This window comes from Schistocerca gregaria, chromosome 7 (genome assembly GCF_023897955.1).
Source record: "Schistocerca gregaria isolate iqSchGreg1 chromosome 7, iqSchGreg1.2, whole genome shotgun sequence".
Classification (NCBI taxonomy): domain Eukaryota; kingdom Metazoa; phylum Arthropoda; class Insecta; order Orthoptera; family Acrididae; genus Schistocerca; species Schistocerca gregaria.
The window spans coordinates 282,765,122-282,788,155 of NC_064926.1; the positions used below are offsets into that span (position 1 = coordinate 282,765,122).

Here is a 23,034-nt window from a genome sequence, read left to right on the forward strand (position 1 = left end):
ACTTACAAGGAGTAGTTCGACCATTGTACCCCACTATTTTTAACTCCCTGTGCACAGTCATTGTGATATATGGACTGTCTTTATCACTTTGGAGATAACAGTGTTCCTTCTGCTGATTTTATGAGGTAACTTTATAGCCTGTCTCCGCAATGCGGGTCGGTTCCTCTCCGTATGTACATCAGTTCTTCTCATCTCTGTTCTGCTGCAGTTGTTCCTTTGCGTATTCACTTCACAACCACATGATCAACATTCGACTTGGACAGCTAGAAGGGTTGGAATGTCGCTGATGGATTTCAGGAAATCATGATCTCTCCTGACCGATCCATTCTGCTGTTATTGCGTCTCTACGGGAATACAATACCTCCCGCCCCTTGTGATATATAATGGTCAATTCTGTATTATATAATAGTTTCGGCATAAATTCGACTAGATAGTGTGCTCGTTGTCATGTCACCATTCATACAGGTAGTGTGTCTATACTCGAGCATGGGTGTGTGTGTTGTTCTTAGCGTAAGTTAGTTTAAGTAATGTGTAAGTCTAGGGACCGATGACCTCACCAGTTTGGTCCCTTAGGAATTCACACACATTTTTGTGTCTCTTATGGACACCTTTTTACTGCCTCTTCATCAACAAGTATGCATCGGATGGTCAGGATTCGATAAATAGATAGTTGTAAGTATTATTATCTCGTTCCACACTGTCTCAACATTAACAGTGATTGTCTTTCTTACTTGAGAACAAAATTAGATTCATGAAAAACTTAATGGACCAGAAAAAAGTATTAAAATGCTGAGGTTGATTTAAATGGCACCCCACATTTAACGTACAATTATGTGATTTAGTGAAGCTAAGATATCAATTTGTCTGATTACACCAATACATTCGTTACAAGACATGATTTTTTAACGTTTCATGTATAACTTCGTTCGTTATAAAACAAAAACATCAATGTCTCTTCCCAAGACCAGTTCAAAACCATCTAAACATGACGGTATCGCAGTTTACGGCGATAATGTCAGATAAATATTTTCTTGAAGTTTCATGTTGAAAGAGTAGCATGGCTGTCTTTTACAAGTATCTGTAAGACGTGTATAGGCCACCATACGACAAAACTATCGTGATATTGTACAGGAAATATAAAACTCCTAACACTTTATGTGATGTAACATGCCACATGAGTTTACATTTCTTGAATGATCATTTGGACTTCTTCCCGGATCACTTTCGTGCCGTTATTGAGTAACATGAATGGTTCCGCCAGTGCGTTTCGGAAACTCCTATACTACTTATTTTTCTCATTCATTTGTTTACTGACAGATTTTACTGCTGTCTACTTTTGGAAGTCCTCATGCGCAAGCGTAACATTTTGCCACGTACAAATAACACATACGAGATCGTACTGAACTGTAATGTCTCCGAATATTTTATGTGATAACTCTTCAGCGTTTTTACATCAAACAAACCTTACTAGCACTCTACACTTGCATTCCTTATATCTATGTATTTGCAGCTTTCTGTCGCTAGAGGGTTTCAAATTGATTGCTGTGATACGCAAAGGATCGGCTTTTCAGAGCATTCATACAAGGTTGGCGCCGGTGGCGACACCTACAACGTGCTGACACGAGGAAACTTTCCAACCTATTTCTCATACACAAACAGCAGTTGACCGGCGTTACCTGCTGAAACGTTGTTGGGATGCCTCGTGTAAGGAGGAGAAAGGCGTACCATCACGTTTCCGACTTGGAAAAAGGTTGGATTGTAGTCTATCGCGGCTGCGGTTTATCGTATCGCGACACTGCTGCTGGCGTTGTCGAGATCCAAAGACTGTTAGCAGAATATGGAATCGGTGGGTTCAGGAGGTTAATACGGACCGCCGTGCAGGATCCCAACGGCCTCGTATCACTAGCAGACGATATCATATGCATCTTAACCGCATGGCTGTAACGGATCGTGCAGCCACGTCTCGGTCCCTGAGTCAACAGATGGGGACGTTTGCAAAACAACAACCATCTGCACCAACAGTTCGACGACGTTTGCAGCAGCATGGACTATCAGCTTGGAGACCATGGCTGCGGTTACCCGTGACGCTGTATCACAGACAGGAACGCCTGCGACGATGTACTCAACGACGACCTGGGTGCACGAATTGCAAAAGATTATTTTTTCGGATGAATCCATGTTCTGTTTACAGCATCACGATGGTCACATCCGTGTTTGGCGATATCGCGGTGAACGCACATTGGAAGCGTATATTCGTCACCGCCATGCTGGCGTATTACCCGGCGTGATGATATGGGGTGACATTGGTTACACGTCTCGGTGACCTCTTGTTCGCATTGATAGCACTTTGAACAGTGGACGTTACATTTCAGATGTGTTACGACCCGTGGCTCTACCCTTCATTCGATCCCTGCGAAACCCTACATTTCAGCAGGATAATGCACAACCGCATATTGCAGGTCCTGCGCGGGCCTTTCTGGATACAGAAAATGTTCGATTGCTGTCCTGGCCAACACATTCTCCAGATGTCTCACCAATGGAAAACTTCTGGTCAATGGTGGCCGAGCAACTGGCTCGTCACAATAAGTCAGTCACTACTCTTGGTGAACTGTGGTATCGTGTTGTAGCTGCATGGGTAACTGTACCTGTACACACGATCCAAGCTCTGTTTGACTCAGTGCCCAGGCGTATCAAGGCCGTTATTTCGGCCAGAGGTGGTTGTTCTGGGTACTGATTTCTCAGGATCTATGCACCCAAATTGCGTGAAAATGTAATCACATGTCAGTTCTAATATAATATATTTGTCCAATGAATACTCGTTTGTCTGACGCATTTCTTCTTGGTCTAGCAATTTTAATGGCCAGTAGTGTAAATATGTAGACCTGAAGAATGTAGATGTAGAATATAAGTTTTTTCTAAGGAGGATATAAGTGTTTCTATATAAGAAATTCGGGGACGCTGGTTTTCAGTACGCCCTTCTGTACTGAATTCGTCATAATCGATGATTTTGGAAAGCCGGCAACTGTGTCAGTCATGAGTTACGTAATGAAAAACTCCTCCAGTTACGGTTTTTCTCACGATTAGCACGACGCATTTCTGAATTTATTCTCATTATCAGATGTAAATATTTATAAGAGCATCTTTTATGATGTTTGCTTGTGTGCTGATCTCCAGTCTTAACAACTTTAATTTGGTATAGTCAACTTCGGAAAGCATAGTTTTCGATATAAATCAAAAACAGAAAAAATTGGGAAACGTTTGAAGTTTTTTGCGTTTTTCGTTGTGGAGCTGACCTCCGACAAGGCACCCAACGTGAAATTTGGATTCAGTACCCCCAAAGACATTGATAATCGACGAGAAGAAAAACTCCGCAGTTTCATTATGAGAATGGTTGTTTTGGACACTACACATAAACGGCCTCTGTCATTATCAGTTAGAGCAAACTTAATGCCTTCGAGGAGATGAAGGTACACGATAAGAGTTTTGCCATTACTAAGTAAACTGCCTAGTAATACCAGATTAATATTGTTCATTGATGAGTCGCTTTCACTCCTGTCGGTATGAATAACATCCTCACCTCACATCGGTAGCTCACTGATAAGCTACGTGCCTTTGTGAAGACACGTTTTCATGAGAACGTCTCTGTAAATGTGTCGCGTAGTATGGTAGGCAACTAGCTGAGCTGCCTCTTAAGTTTCCGCGTCGTCTTAGATGGCCCCTTAGGTGAAGTATTGGAAACGAGGTTCCAGTATTACTGAAGAAGCTCCATTGGCTAAAAGGATACGTACGTTCTTTCAGCATGACGGTGCCCCTGTGCATTCTAACGGTCAGGGGAAACATCATCTACACCTAACATTCCACGGAAGATAAATCGGCAGATATGGTCAAGTTTCTTGGCCACCAAAGTACCCGAACCTAACAGATTTAGATTTCTGCCTTTGGGGATAGCTGAAAGACAAGGTCCGTAAAGAAGCAACATTCACAATAGACGAATTGATAGGGTTATGAATAGCGCTGCCGTCATTAAAAGAATACCAAGACGACCTCAGAAAAGCTGTACTTGGTGTTGTCAAGAAAATTCGGAAGCGCGCTGCGGTTAATGGTAGAATTACGGCAAACCATTCTGAACTTAATCATTAGCGTTTCGTGAGAGTTTGTTTACTTCTCATCGTAAGAGTTGCATATCCGTAACCAATGGACGCATATTATATCCAATCCCTTATTAGATCTATTCTATATTACTATGTCCGAAAATATTTGCTGTTCCTTCAGAGACAGCCTATATATATATATATATATGTAGAAGTCACTTCAGGCTGCTGTCCCTGTTTTTCGAAAGAAGTGGCTTCCTAGTTAAGTAACGAACCTCATACGCATAGTGTGATGCGAAGAATTTTGCTAACCGATGCCATTATTGTTCTCTGGTGCTAAAATAAATTGAAAATCTATTTTGCAGTTCGGTTTGTTTCATGTGATCAATTTATCTCCACGGAATATTTCTAAAGATACTTTGTGTTGCAGGAAAAATGCCGACGTGGTGATGGACGGCCAGTTTCTGGTGAGACAGATCTACGAAGACGAGGTGACGTACAACCTCATCGGCGCCGCTGTTGAAGTACTGAGTGAGTTTATGTCAGAAATAAAATCATATACTTTTACATCTGATGTCCCTCATGTTCTACACTTGTTTGGCACTGAGTCTGATGTGCGAGATGAAGGCCACTATGCTTTTCGTACTTGCAATAGCACTAGTTGTTTTATCGAATGATTGTACCTGAAAGAATCGGTCACACTTAAAACATGTAATAACGCAAATAAATAAGTAATTGATAAACGAATTTGAATTAACGAAATAATTAGAAGGAAACTGAATAAGGTAGCCAGCATAATGACAACATAGGCTTAAAATTGAGCATTGTATTATCGGTGAAATTAATACAAATAATATGATAACCTTCCAAATGTTACTAAAAGCCTGTCTGTTCCGCCTCAAGTTGAATAAGGAAAACTACAGTGGATGCAGTTAGGTTTGCGTAACATTGCGAACTATAAGGCAGCGTTCTCAATAAATCCAGGTAACCCAGTCGTAATATCTAAGACCAAATCCTGGCGAAATAATACAGTGAAATTTTCTTATTTATAGTGCGCTACTATTTTCCGCTCATGAAAGTCCGACCCCAGCAAAACGCTATCCACGCTCTCCACGTCCGACCTTTCTCCACCGATTGTTGAAGCGTCCAGAAGTCCACGAGTCGCTCCAGCTTCGCCTATTTCACACCTCAGAAATCAGATCGCGCTAGTCAGATTCATGACAGACAAAACTAATCGCTTCTCAATTCTTCTAAATAATTCTAAAACGAATATTATAGCAAAATGAAACTTACTGGCTGATTAAAACTATCTGCCGAAATGGGACTCGAACCTGGGAGGCCCTTTGGAGGCAAGTGCAATGATAGCTGCATACCAGCACACGGCACACGACTCGTCCTCACAACTTTACTTCCACCAGAAACTGACGACACACTTTCTAAACTTCACAGAAGTTCTCCAGTGAAACTTGTGGGACTAACTCTCCTGTTACACAGAATATTGCGGAAACATGGCTTAGACGTTGGTAGGAAATTTGTAATGTAGAAGACGATATGGGGTAGTGTCACCTACACAAGGTATCAAAGGAGAGTGCAATGGCGGGGCTGTCATTTGTACTCAGGTCACTCATGTAGAAAGGTTTCCAGTATGATTATGGCCGCATGAGGAGAATTAACAGACTTTCGAAATTCCAATATTCCGAGATACACAGCGTCAAGCCCATGTCGAGAATATCAAATTTCAGACATTACTCCTCGCCACAGACAACACACTGGCCCACGGCCTTCACTTAACGACCGAAGATAGCAGCGTTTACGTAGAGTTGTCACTGCAGACAGACAAGCAACACTGCGTGAAATAATCGCTGAAATCAATGTGGGAAGTGAGACGAACGTATCAGTTAGGAGAGTGGGGTGCAATTTGGCCTTACGGGCTATGGCAGCAGACGACCGACGCGAACGCCTTTGCTAACAGCACGACACCGCCTGCTGCGCCTCTATAGAGCTCGTGACTGTATCGGTTGAACAGTGGCCTAGTCAGATGAGTCCCGATTTCAGGTGATAAGAGCTGATGGCAGGCTTCGAGTGTGGCACAGCCCCCACGAAGCCAAGAACCCAGGTTGTCAACAAGGCGATGTACATGCTGTTGGGCCTCCATGTAGGTGTGGCCTTTATTTCTATGAATTGGACTGCGTCCTCTGGTTCAATTGAACCGAACATTGATTGGAAACGGTTGTGTTCGCCTACTTAGAGACCATCTGCAGCCATTCATGTACTTCAGGTTCCCAAATAACTACGGAATTTTATGGACGAAAATGCCCATGTTACTGGGCCACAATTGTTCGCGACTGATTTGAAGAACAATCTGGATAGCCAGCTGGCCCAAAATGAATCCCGTCGAACGTTCGTGGTGTGTAATCGAAAGATTAATTCGTGCACTAAATCCTGCGCCGGCAACACTTTCGCAATTATGGACGGCTCCCGAGGCAGAGTGGCTCGATATATCTACAGGGGATTTACAGCGATTTGTTTAGTCCAGTTGCTGCACGAAGCTGGGCAAAGGAAGTCCGACACGATATTAAGAGGTATCCCTTGACTTTTATTACCTCAGAGTAAATCTGTGAGGAGGCAGCTCAGTGCCGCTGTTTCAGCCGTAGCAGTCTGTCACTTGGTGTTTGCTCGTGTGTGCTACAACCAGTGTTTATAGGTAATTTTTAATGGGTGTCGACCGGCGTAGCGTCTACTACGCACCTGCGTTAAGTGAAACGTGGTAATCTTTATACTTTCCTAAGTGCGTGGAACAGTATAAAGTTTAAACAACAATGGAAATATTTCCCTGGAATAACATTGTGAAACTGAAATTCGACAGGAACAACGAGAGGCCAATAACTCTCGAAATCCAGAGAACGGTAACCACCTATACGAAACTAACAAGAGGTCAAGTAAACACTGTACAATTGAATACTAGCGAGTTTATCCAGTATTTACGAGTGCGAGCGAGTAATCCGTGACTTAAAATTAGCAACAGACTCTATCTCTACGTTTACCGTCAATCCACCCGAAGTCAACTTGACAAATGCACGTGTCTTTAACATCCGCATCGGAGGCTCTCAGGCATACATGCATGTGGTAACTGCCAAAATTCTTCATATCTAATGAAACAGACCTCCTTAAGCAAGCCTGTCTCAGACGGAACTTCTTTCTTGAACTCAACCTAACTAAACGTAGACGTTTATTTTCAGATCTCGCAGATGGCAAACAGTGCCACAGCAGCTGAAAGTAATTCAGTTGCTGTTTATGATCCCGGGTTAGTTAACAATAAGCCTGAAAACAGTAACGACGTTACAAATGTTTCATCCGAATTTGTCTACCCGCCTTTAGGTGCACGTGGTAAGTCAGCCCGATTTAGAAACAAGGAAACTGACCAATCACCTGCCAGTAGTATATCTGAATATACAGCTGATACTAATATAGGCCAGACTACAAATAGTAAACAACCAGACCCTCGAAGAGACATTTCAATCGCAATCGAAATCGGACGGTATACAACAACCAACTCAGAAATGTCTGCAGTGGAGGTCGCTCATGGTGACGCAATTGGCAGTGGTCCGGACGCCACTGGATAATACATCCACGATGGACGTCAACTGCCTACGGACAATCGTAGGCGACAAAAGAAAGCACAAAAGTTGGGGAATGTGGGGTCGACCGGAACCAAGCGGAAATGCGGAATGCGGAATGTAATCTCACTCTCAGTCCAAAATGCATATCCTTGATAATATCAGGAACAACAAGTATATATAGATAAGGGAACTAAGTGAAAATAGGTCAAAACCATGAAAGACATTTATGACCTGTCAAAATTAAAAAACTTTTACTTTAAACATCAACAGAGTACCAACTAACAAAAGGAGGGCACGACTTGGGATCACGGAATCACTTCAAACTTTGTACATCTTCAGTAGGCCATTAAAATAATATAATGTGCAAGTAGCAAGGTGCACTATTCCGGTAATTCAGAGAAAAAAAGCAAGAGAAGTTTTAAACGTCGCTTATTTAACTGTTGCATCTGTGGGAAGTTATCGGCCGTTAGAAGTCGTTATGATAAAGTGTTTAGTGATGTGGCATTGTAAGCGGGCGTGCGCAACACAACAGTTCGAATCCTATTAACACTAACTGAAAAACTATATTTCTTTCATCACTGGTCACATTATTTAATTTTTATGGCATTTGAGAGGTAGCATAATGAAAAAGAATAACGTGCATTTTCATGAAGTTTTAGTGAGTTTCAAATGTTATTTGACCATTTATTATTTTTAATTAAACTTTCAGTGACGAGAGGCAGGGTTGGAAAGCGCAAGTCAAACTTTGATAAACAATGATGCGAATGACGTTCACAATCTGTAATACAATAAGTCACAATGTGCGAGACCACAAGAGCAATGTACAGTTACTCGCCGGATGTGTTCTCGACATCACACGTTGCAAGCCGGTCTTCGTCACACAGACTTGGAAAATACAGACTGTAACGCATCTACTACGTGGAATGGATGCAGTTTTCCCGCATTTAAAGGGAATTTCCAGAGTTTCTAAGAGAAAACAGACCTCGTTGACATCTTGAAATTTAAATAATATGGCCAGTGACGAAATAAAAAAATATATTGAAGTTTGAGTGTGAGTCGACCCATCGCCTCATACATGTTAGTCTTACGAAGCACGACGCTGATCACCTGACTAACATAAACTCTGAACGTGAGACACCTATGGACAGATGCATAAGCCACATAATAGATGCGTAAAATTTCTCTTGCAATTTTCTAGGAATTGCCAGGGTAGTCCACCTCATTACTTGCGCATTATTCTGTTTTAATTGGCCGGCCGCGGTGACCGAGAGGTTCTAGGAGCGTCAGTCCGGAACCGCGTGACTGCTACGTCTCAGGTTAGAATCCTGCCTCGGGCATGGATGTGTGTGATGTCCTTAAGTTAGTTAGGTTTAAGTAGTTCTAAGTTCTAGGGGACTGATGACCTAAGATGTTAAGTCCCATAGTGCTCAGAGCCATTTGTTCTAATTGCCTACGAATGATGTACAAAGTGTGAAGTAAACCTGTGATTCCAGTGTCATGACCTCCCCTTTTAAGTGCAAACTGATCTGTCTCCAACGGTTCTTATAAGCGGATGTAATAGATATTGCATTGAGTTTCCTTTAATTTAAGTCTATTCTGAGGTCGATTGGTCGGTTGATTTGAGAGAGGGAACGAAACAGCGAGGTCATTGGTCCCGTCGCATTAGGGAAGGATGGGGAAGGAAGTCGGCCGTGTCCTTCCAAAGGAACCATCCCGGTATTTCCCTGAAGCGATTTAGGTAAATCACGGGAAACCGACCGAGCGTGATTAGCCGAGCGGTCTAGGCCGCTGCAGTCATCGACTGTGCGGCTGGTCCCGGCGGAGGTTCCGAGTCCTCCCTCGGGCATGGGTTTGTGTGTTTGTCCTTAGGATGATCTAGGTTAAGTAGTGTGTAAGCTTAGGAACTCATGACCTTAGCAGTTAAATCTCATAAGATTTCATACAAATTTGAAAGGAAAACCTAAATTAGGATTGCCCGACGAGTGTTTGAAAGTATCGTCCTGCGGAATCCGAGTCCAGTGTGCTAACCACTGCACCACCTCGCCCGGTCCTGGCCTGAAGTAGCCTATTTTGTCACAGATAGATCTAAAAAGGGTCTATAAATACATAATTACACAATCCAGTAACATTAATTTGACCACCACCCATGTTCGACGTCAACTTGCAATAACCACTCACAAACGGTAGCTGGCAGCACTAGCAGTGGAGAGTGTATAAAGAGTATTGTTGGCAAGCTGAAAAACAGTGCAGTCTTTTTCGTAATAGGGAAAATAAACGATTTTTTTGATGTTCAAGGCTTTCGGGAACAGGTGGAATAATTTTCTTAATGGCTAAGTTTTTATACTGTTTGCATACCATCGTGGTTAAAGTATACTGGGTATGGCAAAATGGCGCTACGCAAAACCGGCAACGAGGCAAGTGTGGTACACCACGGGCAGTAGATGACGACGGTTACTGGTATGCGCACAGACGAATAGACGTGCGATTGTTGAGCGCTGGCCGATGTGGCCGAGGGGTTCTGGGCGCTTCAGTCTGGAACCACGCACCGCTACGCTCGCAGATTCGAATCCCGCCTTGGGCATGGATGTGTGTGATGTCCCTAGGTCAGTTAGGTTTAAGTAGTTCTAAGTTCTAGGGGACTAATGACCTCAGAAGTTAAGTCCCATAGTGCTAGAGCCATTTGACTGTTGAGCAGCTGATCTCCCAGATGAACCACGGGGCTACCACAACTTGTCCTCAATGACCGATCAGCGATCGTTGCTGCATACGGGCCTCCACAGCAGACGTCTTGTTCATGAGCCCACAATGACTGCCGTTCATAGGCGATGAAGGCTGGAATTTGCACGGTAATGCCGCAGTTGGACGTCCTCTAAGTGACGATAGGTGACCTTTTCAGGAGAATCATCCTGGAACAACCTTCAGAGTGTTCCAGGCCGAATGAGGGAGCGTTATAGTCTGAGAAATATTTTCGTGTCTTTGCCTCGGTGACCCGGTCTTTCTAGACGGTACAATTTATCAATATAAATATGCCAGAATGAGATTTTCACTGTGAAGCGGAGTGTGCGCTGATATGAAACTTCCTGGCACATTAAAACTGTGTGCGGGACCGAGACTCGAACTCGGGACCTTTGCCTTTCGCGGGCAAGTTTTCTACCATCTGAGTTACCGCGAAAGGCAAAGGTCCCGAGTTCGAGTCTCCGTCCGGCACACAGTTTTAAGATGCCAGCAAGTTTCAATATAAATATGCTTCTATCCTTGGGGGATCATGTCCACTGTCATGCTGTTTGTTTCTCCTCGTAACGACGGCCTCTACCAGTGGGATAATGCAAGCCATCACACAGCTCACAGTGTACTTGCGTGTTTAGAATAGCACCACAATGAGTGTACTGTACATTCCGGATCGAAAGCCTGTCGAGAATCTGTGGGACCACACCGAGAGAGCTGTTCTCACAATGAATCCTCATTCGAGAAACTAAAGCAGCTGCCCACGGCACTGGAGTTGGCATGGCTCCACGTTACTGTCGGTACCTTCCAGAAGCTCACTGACTCCCTTAGCAGCAGTCCACGCTGCTAAAGGTGGTTCTTCAGTGACGGGACTGAGTGTAATGTACAGACACTAGCATAATACCCATTTGTATTGTTAACATGTAGTTATCGGCTGTCTAGCGGAATAAGTCACCCGAAACCTCACCTCCCAATATACATTTAAAGGCCAGACTTTTTACGATACTTCGAGTTTTGGGATGGGGCATGGGGTAGTGGCTGTATAAAGCCACATAAGAGTAAACCAGACATATACCTGCGCGCAAAGACAGGAAAGAGGTGCTTCGCGACGTCGCGATGGCGCGCTCTTGCGAGACGCAGCACAACATAGGTATTGACAATGACGGAGAAGGAAAGGAGTCATCTCTTTCTCAACGGAACGTAAGCGATATTTAACGATATTTTTCTATCCTGTTCGGCGTAGACAGAGCCGAGTCTTTGGTCACCCACGCTATCTGTGGCGCACAGATAGGCGGGTGAATCCTGCGAGCGATGGTTGTGGATTTCACGAAGTGAACAGCTAGCAAGAAGAAAAGTGCAGAGCGTGGCGAAATTTACAAACAGTCCAAGGAGTGATCCGAATCGAAATACGTGAACACATCCACTGTCCGCCACACTGCTATTGACAGCGCGTACCGAGCCTCATACGAAAACTGCCTGTCAAGTGCGGCACCACGGTATTTACGGACATTGCAAATGGCTCTGAGCACTATGCGACTCAACTTCTGAGGTCATCAGTCGCCTAGAGCTTAGAACTAATTAACCCTAACTAACGACATCACACACATCCATGCCCGAGGCAGGATTCGAACCTGTAGCGCCTAGAACCGCACGGCCACTCCGGACATTGCAACATCATTGAACGAGCCCACGTGACGTGCACTCGGAGGGAACTGGCTAGGGCCTTGGTATGAAGCCCAAGGGTCTCTGACCTTTACTCCACAGCGATACTCAGGCTGGGGGAGGAAACTGAATCACTGTTGTACACTAATTAACCAATAGAAAATAAAGAAACCCTGGCTTTGAGCTTATACCAACAGGGATGCTGTATTCAAATCCACCTCTTTCCCCCTAAATTCGTCCAATCTGAAGTCATGCATCATCTGTAAAGACCTGTTTCTCGACCCGACATTATAATGCAGTACTTTTTATCATTATGTCAAACCATTCAAAACTTTTTTAAATTTTCAGAAGATTTACTTTGAATTTGGGTGTCTGAATGGTGTCCAAAAGGAACGTGTTCACGGCACCTTCACCAAACAAGAAACAGTAGAATATAACTGTGACACACTCTATACAGCAAGACAAAAATGCTTCCCACAAGTGTAATGTTCCAGAGTCACGGGAACCAGTTTATGAACATCACTTCTCTACTATACCGCGTTAATACTGAACTTTGCATTGTTTGTATTTAGGTAGCAGTGATTTTAAGTCACGCTATCCAATTGGCTGTTTTTTGGATGATATTGGCTGGAGGAAATAAACAGGAGGATGCCCCAGTATGTCGCTGGAAACATTAATGCTACCCCTAAATTCATTATTCTGTTTACATATTTCGTTATTTTACTATAAATCATTTTAGAAATGACTGTCACTGGGTATTCTTTAGTATTATATAACCGTCAGTCATTTTCTTCAGTCATCAGATCTGTCGAATACTTTGCTGCCACACATCTCTTTCTAAACTGTGATTTTAGTTTCAAATTTCCATACTTGCTACACACTATGTTCTCCATTACTTCTTTTGCGTACTCAAAACAAGTTCCTACTTGTTAACGCATAAATCTAAGTCCCATTAATAGGCCTACGTGGTGGTAGCGGTTCATCATACACTTTTCCCACGCCTACTCAACCCAGAACAACTTCATTGTCTACATCAACTTTCATCTTACTTTTCTTCAACCTGTCATAGAAATAAATTAGAAGAACTCCCTCGATTACGGCAGTGTAATCTGATATTATCTCAGACTTTCATTGCAGTCTTCCTTCCTACGTAAAAAAAAAAATTCATTCTCTTCTTAAAGTTCTCTGGATTCTAAAAGAAAACATGGTCCAATACATGCGGCAATGCAAACACTCTTTATTTAAAACGTGCGAGTTGCTAATTTCTACCACAAGTCATGTTTGAGCACATGAAATAAAACCAATTTGGAAGAGCACTGCACTGTCTGTCAACATCTTCATGTGTAAATAAAACATTACACAGCTCGCTGTAACTCAACCATATTACAGCGCAACAGATCTACTTACATGCGTGATGTCAAGTATTACTTAGTGAAATTATCGGATTTTTTTGCCTCATACACACACAAAACTAGACTTCTTATTTCACAATTGCATTAAGACTGAATCCACATCACAAACATTACATGACGTGTCACGTATTTGTACCCTACACTGAGGCGACAGAAGTCGTGGGATACCTCCTAACATCATGTCGGACCTTCTTTTTCCGTGATTTACCTAAATCGCTTCAAGCAAATGCCGGGATGGTTCCTTTGAAAGGGCACGGCAGATTTCCTTCCCCATCCATCCCTAGTTCTATGGGACTGATCACCTCACTGAATAGTCCCCTCACTCCAAACCAACTAACCAATCTGCGCAACAACCGCTGCTCTCGGTTGTTAAGTGAAGGCCGTCGGCGACTGCGTTGTCCGTGGTGAGAGGTAATGCCTGAAATCTGGTATTCTTGGCACACTGTGGACACTGTGGCTCTCAGAATATTAATTTCTCTAACGATATGCAAAATGAATATCCCATTTGCCTACCTCTACCATTTCGCGTTCTAACCCTGTTAATTCTCATAGTGCTGCCATAATCACGTCGGAAATATTTCCATATAAATCACCTGACCACAAATGACAGCTTCGACAATGCACTGCTCTTTCATACCTTGTCTACGCGATTATACAGCCACCTGTAAATGAGAATATCGCTATCGTATATCTTTTGTCGCCGCAGTGTAAGTACTGCAGCGTTATACCTAACTGCAGCTCTTATGATATTATCAAAGATGCACTTACATCCAAACAGTGCAGAACGATTCAGAGCTAGGTACGAGGGCAGTTCGAAAGCTATCCGATTTTTTGTTGTTGTTGAAACCAACAATGGTGTGGGGGCGCGAGCGCTCTCTCTACGTATGCTGGCAGTCGTAGTACGTATGCTTGGTTTTTTTCCACGACGGCGGAAACGCCAGTCTCCAGATAGCCGTCGACAAGTCAACATCTGTAAGAACTAGTCTTCGTATTTAATCAGTGAAGAGTGAAGCTCGTTCAGGAAAGCCCAGAGCATTCGCATATGGGGTTGTAATTGAAAACATAAGTACCCTGGTTATGCATTCAGTCAAACCACGATCAGAGAAGTTGCAGACAAGTTTAAAGTTAGTATTGGATCCATTCGTTCAATTTAACGGAACGTATTGGACTTTAGAAGGGTCTCAGCAAAATTTATACCAGAGTTAACAACAACTGCGTAGAGGCAACTTCATTCGCAGATCGCACGGTGAACTGTAATACTGCTTTATTATTACAGTGACTATTCTAGTCATCGTAACGGAAGAGTCAATCATCGCTGAGCGAGGCAGGTCCACAGCAGTGTGAAAGTCTTGCTGGCCGTCTATCTTTGAATCCGATGGCGTGGTCCACGACAAGTACGCTTCAGAAGGTAGCAATGTCAGTTAGGAGCACTACCAAGAGGTTCTGTGTCACCTTTGTGAAACAGTGGGACACAAACAGCCAGAACTGTGAGCAGCGGGCAGTTGGCACCTTCACCATAAGTACGAGCCCGATCATCTTACTCGATTAATTCATTTTTTGTTGTACAAAAATGCGGTGGTTTGTCACCCTCCCTGTTCTCTTGATCTATCACTGACTGACTTCTTTCTTTTCCCTACATGGAAAAGTTCAAAAAGGAACCAGATTTCTGAACAGGAAAGACATTATGCAGAATACGATGAAGCAAGCTTTCCAGTGAAGCTCCAGCAGTGCCAGCTGGTTAAAAGAGGTGTGTCGGAGCTGAAGAGGAATACTTTGTTGGTGACTGGTGTCAAACAGGTGCATCTGAACGGCGACTGCTTTTGTAAATAAAAGTCTGAAAGGCACATTACATATATTGAAAACATGCCACACTTGTATATCAGGTAATCAGCGATCGAAGACCACTTAAGAGAATACACAAAAACTTAATAAAATATTCTATTCGGTTCGTTAACAGTAACACATTAAGTAACTACAGATTCCATAATATACGAGGATTGTCCAGAAAGTAAGTTCCGATCGGTCGCGAAATGGAAACCACAGTGAAAACCAGAAATGTTTTATTTGCAACATTTGGGTACACATTCCACCTACTTCTCTGCGTAGTCGCCACTCAAGTCCGAGTTTTGTCGTAGTGTTGTATAAACTTTCCAATATCCTCGTCATACAAAAGAGCGGCCAATGTTTTTGGCCAGTTATTTGCACTGGTCTGCAGCTCGTTGTGGAAAAATTTAGTCTCCATAGCCAGCGGTTCTTGTGAGAGGGAGGGGGGGGGGGGCAATTACGGGCTGTATTGTGGGTGGTGAAACACTTCTCATCGGAAACGCTGCAGGGGCGTCTTCATTGCCCCAGCAGTGTTCGGCCGAGAATTGGCATGAAGAAGGAACTCCTCGACAGTTGAGTTACGTGGGCTGCATGACACAGGTGAAATCTCTAACCGGTCCCTCATACTTGGTGGGAGACGCTATTCCCTACGCTTCTTTCCGTGCTCTCTGTTCACTCAAAACTGAAAAGAGAGACGCGACACTATCTACGGACATACTAGAAACACTGCCCAACGCATCTATGCAAAGCTTTACCGAACGATCGGAACTTACTTACTGGACAACCCTCGTATTTCAAAGGAGAACAATATATTAATTTTCGGAGTGCCAAACTTAGCGAATGCATTATGTCGTAGGTCATTAGTGACTGAGGAATACATATAGTCACAGAAAGACTAGCCTATTGATTTTTTTATACAGAAGAGTAGTTCGTGGAAAACACAAAGTTTTAAAATGTTTTAAAATTATATTATTATTTAAATTTATATTATTAAACCAGAAGATGCCCATTGAAGAGTACATTTCAAAAACACAACCAAGCGTTTATACGTCTGCCTCGTATTTCGCCAAAATAGATAAGTAGTGATAGTAGTACAAAAAAAATTCCACGAACATAATAAAGATTCATTGCAGTATATGACGCCAAATAATTCTTTCACAATCAGATATATGCATCTTACATTAAGTAAAATAGCTTATAAATGCCATCCCCACAATTGATGTCTTTAAGTACAAAAAGATCATCGTTTTTCAAGGTTTCCTCAGGTTCAAAATGGTTCAAATGGCTCTGAGCACTATAGGATTTAACTTCTGAGGTCATCAGTCCCCTAGAACTTAGGACTACTTAAACCTAACTAACCTAAGGACATCACACACACCCATGCCCGAGGCAGGATTCGAACCTGCGACCGTTGCGGTCGCGCGGTTCAACGCTGTAGCGCCTAGAACCGCTCGGCCTTCCCGGCCGGCGGATCCTCAGGGACCGCCGATTAATAAATGGTGGTTTTATAAGCCGTCTAAGGTGTAACCTAGATCTCACCTAATGCAAGACAACCAACGGATTTGCACAATTTGTTTCGTCTTGACGAAGTGTATAACGTTCTACGTTTGATCCCACATTGTAAGATAGTTGAAGTACGATACTAGGTTATTACACACTTTTCCTTAAATAATGCGATGCGTTATCGTGTATTTTTACTTAATATATAATACATATACATGAATTTCATTTGGTTATTTTGGCATCTTCAAGCGTCCAGTAATACGTTTTGCAATGAGTGTTGATAATATTCACACACCTTCTCTTTTTAGTACCTACTAACACTACTTTCGAAAAACGAGGATATTTTTTCTGGTTAGCCATAAATAACATAATTAAAAAAAATTATGAAATTTTTATTTTCTATGAATTACCCTTCTGTATGAAATGTCAAAAGGGTTGGTCTCTGCGTGTCTGTAAGTCGTCTTCAGTCACTATTGACCTTCGATATAGTGCATCGTTACGTTTGGCACGTCAGCAACTAATAGACTGTTCTCCTTAAAATACTTTATGAAGTTTGTATTTATTTCATATATTACTCTTAATGTACTATGTAAAATATTTATTAAGTATGTTTGTGTGCCCTTAAGCAGTCTTAAGTCGTTGATTACCTCAATTAAGTGTAGCACGCCAGCAATATATGCAATGTGCCTTTCACGTTGCTATGGGTTGATGTTCAATTTTGAATGTAAGACTGTCTTTGATAACAACATAATAACTGTTGTTAGCTGTCAAGCAACAGTATTTACTGTACAGTTACGAATAAGAGGTATGTGATGTAAAGTTTTGTTGTGGATTGACTCCTAATGTAATTATCGATTCTGACTTCCGGTTTTGTATGAGGAAGTGTGGCGCTGTTCCTTTCGTCACATTACCTGCACCTGCCTGTGAACTCGTCGCAGCAGATCGCTGGTAGGAAAGCCGAGAAGATACATACCATACTGCTAATCGAACCAGGCTGCATACAACATAATTATTCCAAGAATCGCAAAAAGGTCTTAATCTTGGATGAAAGGTGGAAATACTGGCAAAACTTCGGTACATCCTCAACCTTGACACTGTACAAATTCACTGCCAAGCCCGTGCTAATCTTAACACAGTCATGAGCTAACTCTTTCATTCACGTTAGCAAGTTCATGGTAACGTATGTCCCGAAATCTGAGCAGCTACTAAGCACGTATTGTTCTGAAATCAAAATGATCGCCATACTATTAAGTTTATCGGTGTCTAATGCACTCAAGTTTTTACTCACCAATCTGCTCAATATGGCACGCGAAATTACTGTCTTTTCTTATACATAAAATTACTTTAAATCCATACTTCCTTAAAAAAAAACACACACACACACACACACACACACACACACACAGGAATAAATACGCCTTCAGTTTAAAACACTTCTGAAACATGTAGCACAACTAAAACCGGCAAGTCATAACATCCTTCGGAATTCATACTACGCACGACCATACCATTGAAAGGTTGGGCTGTGACTACTTAGACTGCTGTATGCATTTATATCTCCAAGAGAAAAGATGCACGAAGAATACACCGTTCTTATTGGTCAATTTTCTTTAAGGCCATTGACTAATCAATCAACAACTAACACACTTTCTAACTGTACTTTTTCCCGAAATAAATATTTAACATTCTGATAGTTTTTTTATAATTTAAGTGATTAACTATTTTCACTTGCTCTCTAATTAGCTTTCCTTTTACCATAAACTTCCTTAACATAATATGATATAAATTGCCACATCGTGCGTCGTTCAGCAGTAGAACAATGATCTACATATTTATTTAAGATCACATTCTAGAATCATTCACACTACTCAAGCATATACAGAACTGTACAAACATATAAAAACAGAAAAGCGTTAAAAATAAGGAGATAAATTCACAAAAACATTATCTTGACCTCTTTCTTGAATGTCTCTGTGCACTACTGTCCTCCAGCAGATGAAAATTAGAACTACATACTCGACAGCACCCACTTCAGACCACCTGTCACTGTGCCTGAATGCGTCATTCTTCCAACACACAGGCTCTACATAGGAATGATATGTGGCACGACACCTCACACCCCCATGATTATTAAGTTTCTTTGCCAAAATTTTACAATTATACAAATTGCCAATCCCAGCTTCAAATTTTAAATCTTCCAAAAAATTCTAATTCTTATAAACTAAAACTACAAATTTATTGCTCCAAACTTGGCAATCTGCACTAACCTAGCCAGTTTTCTTAATTTATTTATGAAAAATCATTTCATACTTAACAAACTGACGCAAATCTTCAACATTTTAATAAGTTTTTCAACATTTTCGAATTCATGTTCCATGAAAGTCTTTTGAAGTTAACTACTTGTTCACTTTTCTTATTTAAAAGGACTGCTATTTGTGTCCTTCCATTTTATAATGTTATCTTATCCTACTTTAGCACCAGCACATCACAATCATCTTTTCTTCAGATATATTTCCCTGGGTTTTTACTATGCCACCTTTGCACTGTAGCATCCATAACATTCCTCCGTTCTCCACATATCTGTCCTTCCATGGTTTACATGCAACGTTGTCCCTAAAACCATACTTCTGTCTAAGACTACTTTCTTTACAAACATCCTAATACCTAATCACTAATTATTACAATAAATTATTTACAAATTTCATATTTTGTTTAACTTGTCTCCAAATGAAAGTAAATTAACAGAGTGATGCTTCTTTATTTTGCTGTAGTTAGCACCATCAAATCTACAAGAAAATTTTTTCAAGAATTCATTAATGACATTTTAATAAAACTAGTTGCTATTGAAAACAAAACTTAACCTTTTTCTTTACTTTAACTCAACCTGAGAACATTTAATTGTGCGAAACACATTTCACACAAAACAATTATTTATAAACATTTTATAATATATGGTTACCACTTGTCATGTGTACCACTTAGTCTTCATATTTTTTGCCATTATTGATTAGAAATACAAATTTTTATTTACTATGTATATATAATCTGCCCACCCCAGTTTCTGAGTGGTCAGCGCTACAGAATGTTAATCCTAAGGGCCCTGGTTCGATTCCCGGATGGGTTCAGAGATTTTCTTCGCTCAAGGACCGGGCGTTGTGTTGTCCTAATCATAATCATTTCATCCTCATCGACGCGCAAGTCGCCAAATTGGCGTCAAATCGAAAGATTTCCACCCGGTGAACGGTCTACCCGATGGGAGGCCCTAGTCAATGACATTCATTCATACATTCATATATAATCTCCACATTCATTCACATGCCTTTGATAATAAATGTTATTCAGCTTTATCCAGCCATATGTTTCGTCATATTTATTAAATTTCCCTTAACTATGTGATCACTGTATAGCCCTTTTCATCATTACAACATGCCTTTTCCTGACCACTACACTTCAGTGTTCATCATCATGATAGAATCACAATGACAGAAGAGAAAGATTGACAATACGGAAAGAAACTGAAATAGCATTGTCAATAGCTCGAGCACCTGGTGTTCGTCAAACACCTAGCATTGCATAGGTTGCATTGCCATCTCAGGCCTTCAAGCTTAGCTCAGATCTAACTCTAGACTAATGTACCTTTTCAGTTCCATTTTTTCTTGTACCATCTTCATTTCCTAAGGGTCTACCCCCACATCATCCTGATACTCACTGTAGTCCTATAAATCTTCCTTATTTCTACAATACCTAATTGGTATACTGGCTACTTCCTCCTTTGTCAAACTATTTTTTCGAAAAAATTGTAGAACCACATCTTTCCCATTTATTTCAAAAATCATTAAATTTTCATTGAAATTGAATCTACCTTTGTGCTGGTTAAAAAATCTACACTAATTAGCACTTTTATACATAGATCAGGGATTCTAAGAAAGTTATGGAATACTTGTACACCATTTATTTTTACTGGCAACGATACTTTATGTTTATCAGATTTTTTTAACTTTTCCTGTAGCTACAATCATCTGCACCCCATTACTGGCATTATTACAAGTTCATTTCTATTTGCAACTATTGCAACCAACTCTTACTTACTGCACATAAATCACTGTAACTATTTGCTTAACACTGTACTTCCACGTTTTCATACATGCAGACTAATTACTGACTGACTCAACACTTTCCTATCATGCAAGTGTCAGAACCCTCCTCCAACAAAACGTTCGCAACCTCCATTGTATGGAGACAGTCCCTGTTTCCAGAAATTACAAAGATTTTTGCAGAATTACCTTCATCATTTTTGTCCCCCATACTACCTATACTGTCCACTAATGACAGCTCAAAATTTTTTCTGACATTTCGCCATCCTCCCTTCCCTCTGTCTCCTCTGTCTCTTCCTTTTTTCCACCATTAAATGACTGACCCCCATTTTGATTACCATTTTCCTGCCTCTCCCTTGTAGCCTCGCAAATGGCGTCATTTATAGATGCTAATATTTCTTCTATACTGACATCACTAATTCTGCAGATTCTGTGCTTTCTCCTTCCCCAGAAGATGACTCGAATCAGCTTGGTTCTAAAGTCTTTCTGGCGATCCGGTTCTGTCACATTTTCCGCTATTATAAGTACACCACCCATTTCGTCTGCAATACAGTGCTTATTTTATTTATGTCTGTCCAGAAAATCCCCTAAACCTCCGTCAAATATGCAGACTTTTATCTAGCTCGTTTCGTCTGGAGTTACTACCTTCTTCTGCTCCTCATTTATAATCCCTGTCTGTTTAGTGCTAACACGCACAAACAGTTTTGCTAACTGGTTTAAATAACTACTTCCTGTCTGGTAAACGGTAGCCCTTTCACAGACGGTATTTAGTTTAACGGATTCTGGGATTCTGTATTATTTCTTGTGTTTACCCTCATTTGCTGGCGCCTTAGCGCAACATCATCCTCTCGCACCGCAGAATACGATCGATAATTGTGCACCTGCTCCCCACTATTTCGCCTATCATTTGCTGCATAGCGCCACCTCCTAGCACCTCTGCTTCTGCTGTTTCCACGGTACACGCCAATTCTGTTAACGTTTACATTCTATCACGGTTCTTCATTATTTGGTGGTCTGACATTACGATTTGCATGCTTTTCCTCATGTAAGAACTTCTCAATCCTTGACAATGCCAGGGAACGAAATTTGTCCATGCTCCCAACAGTCACAACGTGACCATTCAAACAAAGGAAAGGAGTAAATTAACGGCTATTTTTTTCTCTGCTAGCTTTCAGCATTTCAGCTTGACTTTCATTTCCTTAGAATCCAAGTTGCTTGTAAAGTTGACTGTCAATAATTTAACAGTTATGAATCTTAATTTTTCAGTGTGGAAGTTTATTTCGTACCCAAATCTCAGCTCTGAAGCGTGGATGTCGAAAACGTTCCAAGTGCCTACTCTTATTTGAGGTTTGATATTTTTTTTTAATTCTACCCAAAAGCTGATTTCTTTTTGTACATCGCTTAGTTGTATCAAAAATATTCAGAAGGTGTTCTGATAGAACAGAACAGAAATATTCTGCCCACTACATTAATGCAAAAATTAATGAGAAAAATTACAAAAAAATAATTTACTAAGAACGTTCTAAATGCATAACCAAGAAACTCACAGTGGGTTCATAGATTTAGCCGGCTGAACTGCCAATAAGAAATGACACTAAGAAGGTTTTTCATTTCCACTCCTCAATTCTCCTTCCACTTCCATACCTCTCAATCTTTAATTGCTTTTTCTAAGTGAAATGAACTGGATACAACTACGATTTACGTTGTATAAACAAGAACTTGCCTACGATTTTCAGATGTTACTTTCTTTTTTGTCGTAATTCACTCGTCTATAATTGCACTTTACTCTTCACAGTATTTAAAAATTTGATTGACGAACACATTTTCCAGATATCTCAGGCGTTTTGAATACACCTTCGTTTTCTTTAATTTTTCTTCCATATTTTGAACAACAGAATAGAAAATCTTCTCTGCTACCTTTACCATTACCCGAGTCAGGTTCTAGAACTAAACCAGAACCACAGTACACCTACACAACTCTACAAGACAGTTATAGCGGTGTGACTTTAGTGACATGCAATGTATTTAGCCCTGATAAAACATTGATTAACGTCGCTGAGTTTTCTGAAGCTAGAATGACTTGATGTACGGCGAGTTTCATGAT

General features: G+C 41.3%; 1 protein-coding gene across 1 annotated transcript in view; it reads left to right on the top strand.

The window, feature by feature from the left end:
- Positions 1-23,034, top strand: part of LOC126281618 (guanylate cyclase soluble subunit beta-1) — a 198,408-nt gene that overhangs the window by 2,592 nt on the left and 172,782 nt on the right. The window contains exon 3 of the mRNA XM_049980738.1: positions 4,522-4,622. Coding sequence (XP_049836695.1) covers positions 4,522-4,622 — 101 coding nt within the window. The remainder of the gene's footprint in view (positions 1-4,521; positions 4,623-23,034) is intronic.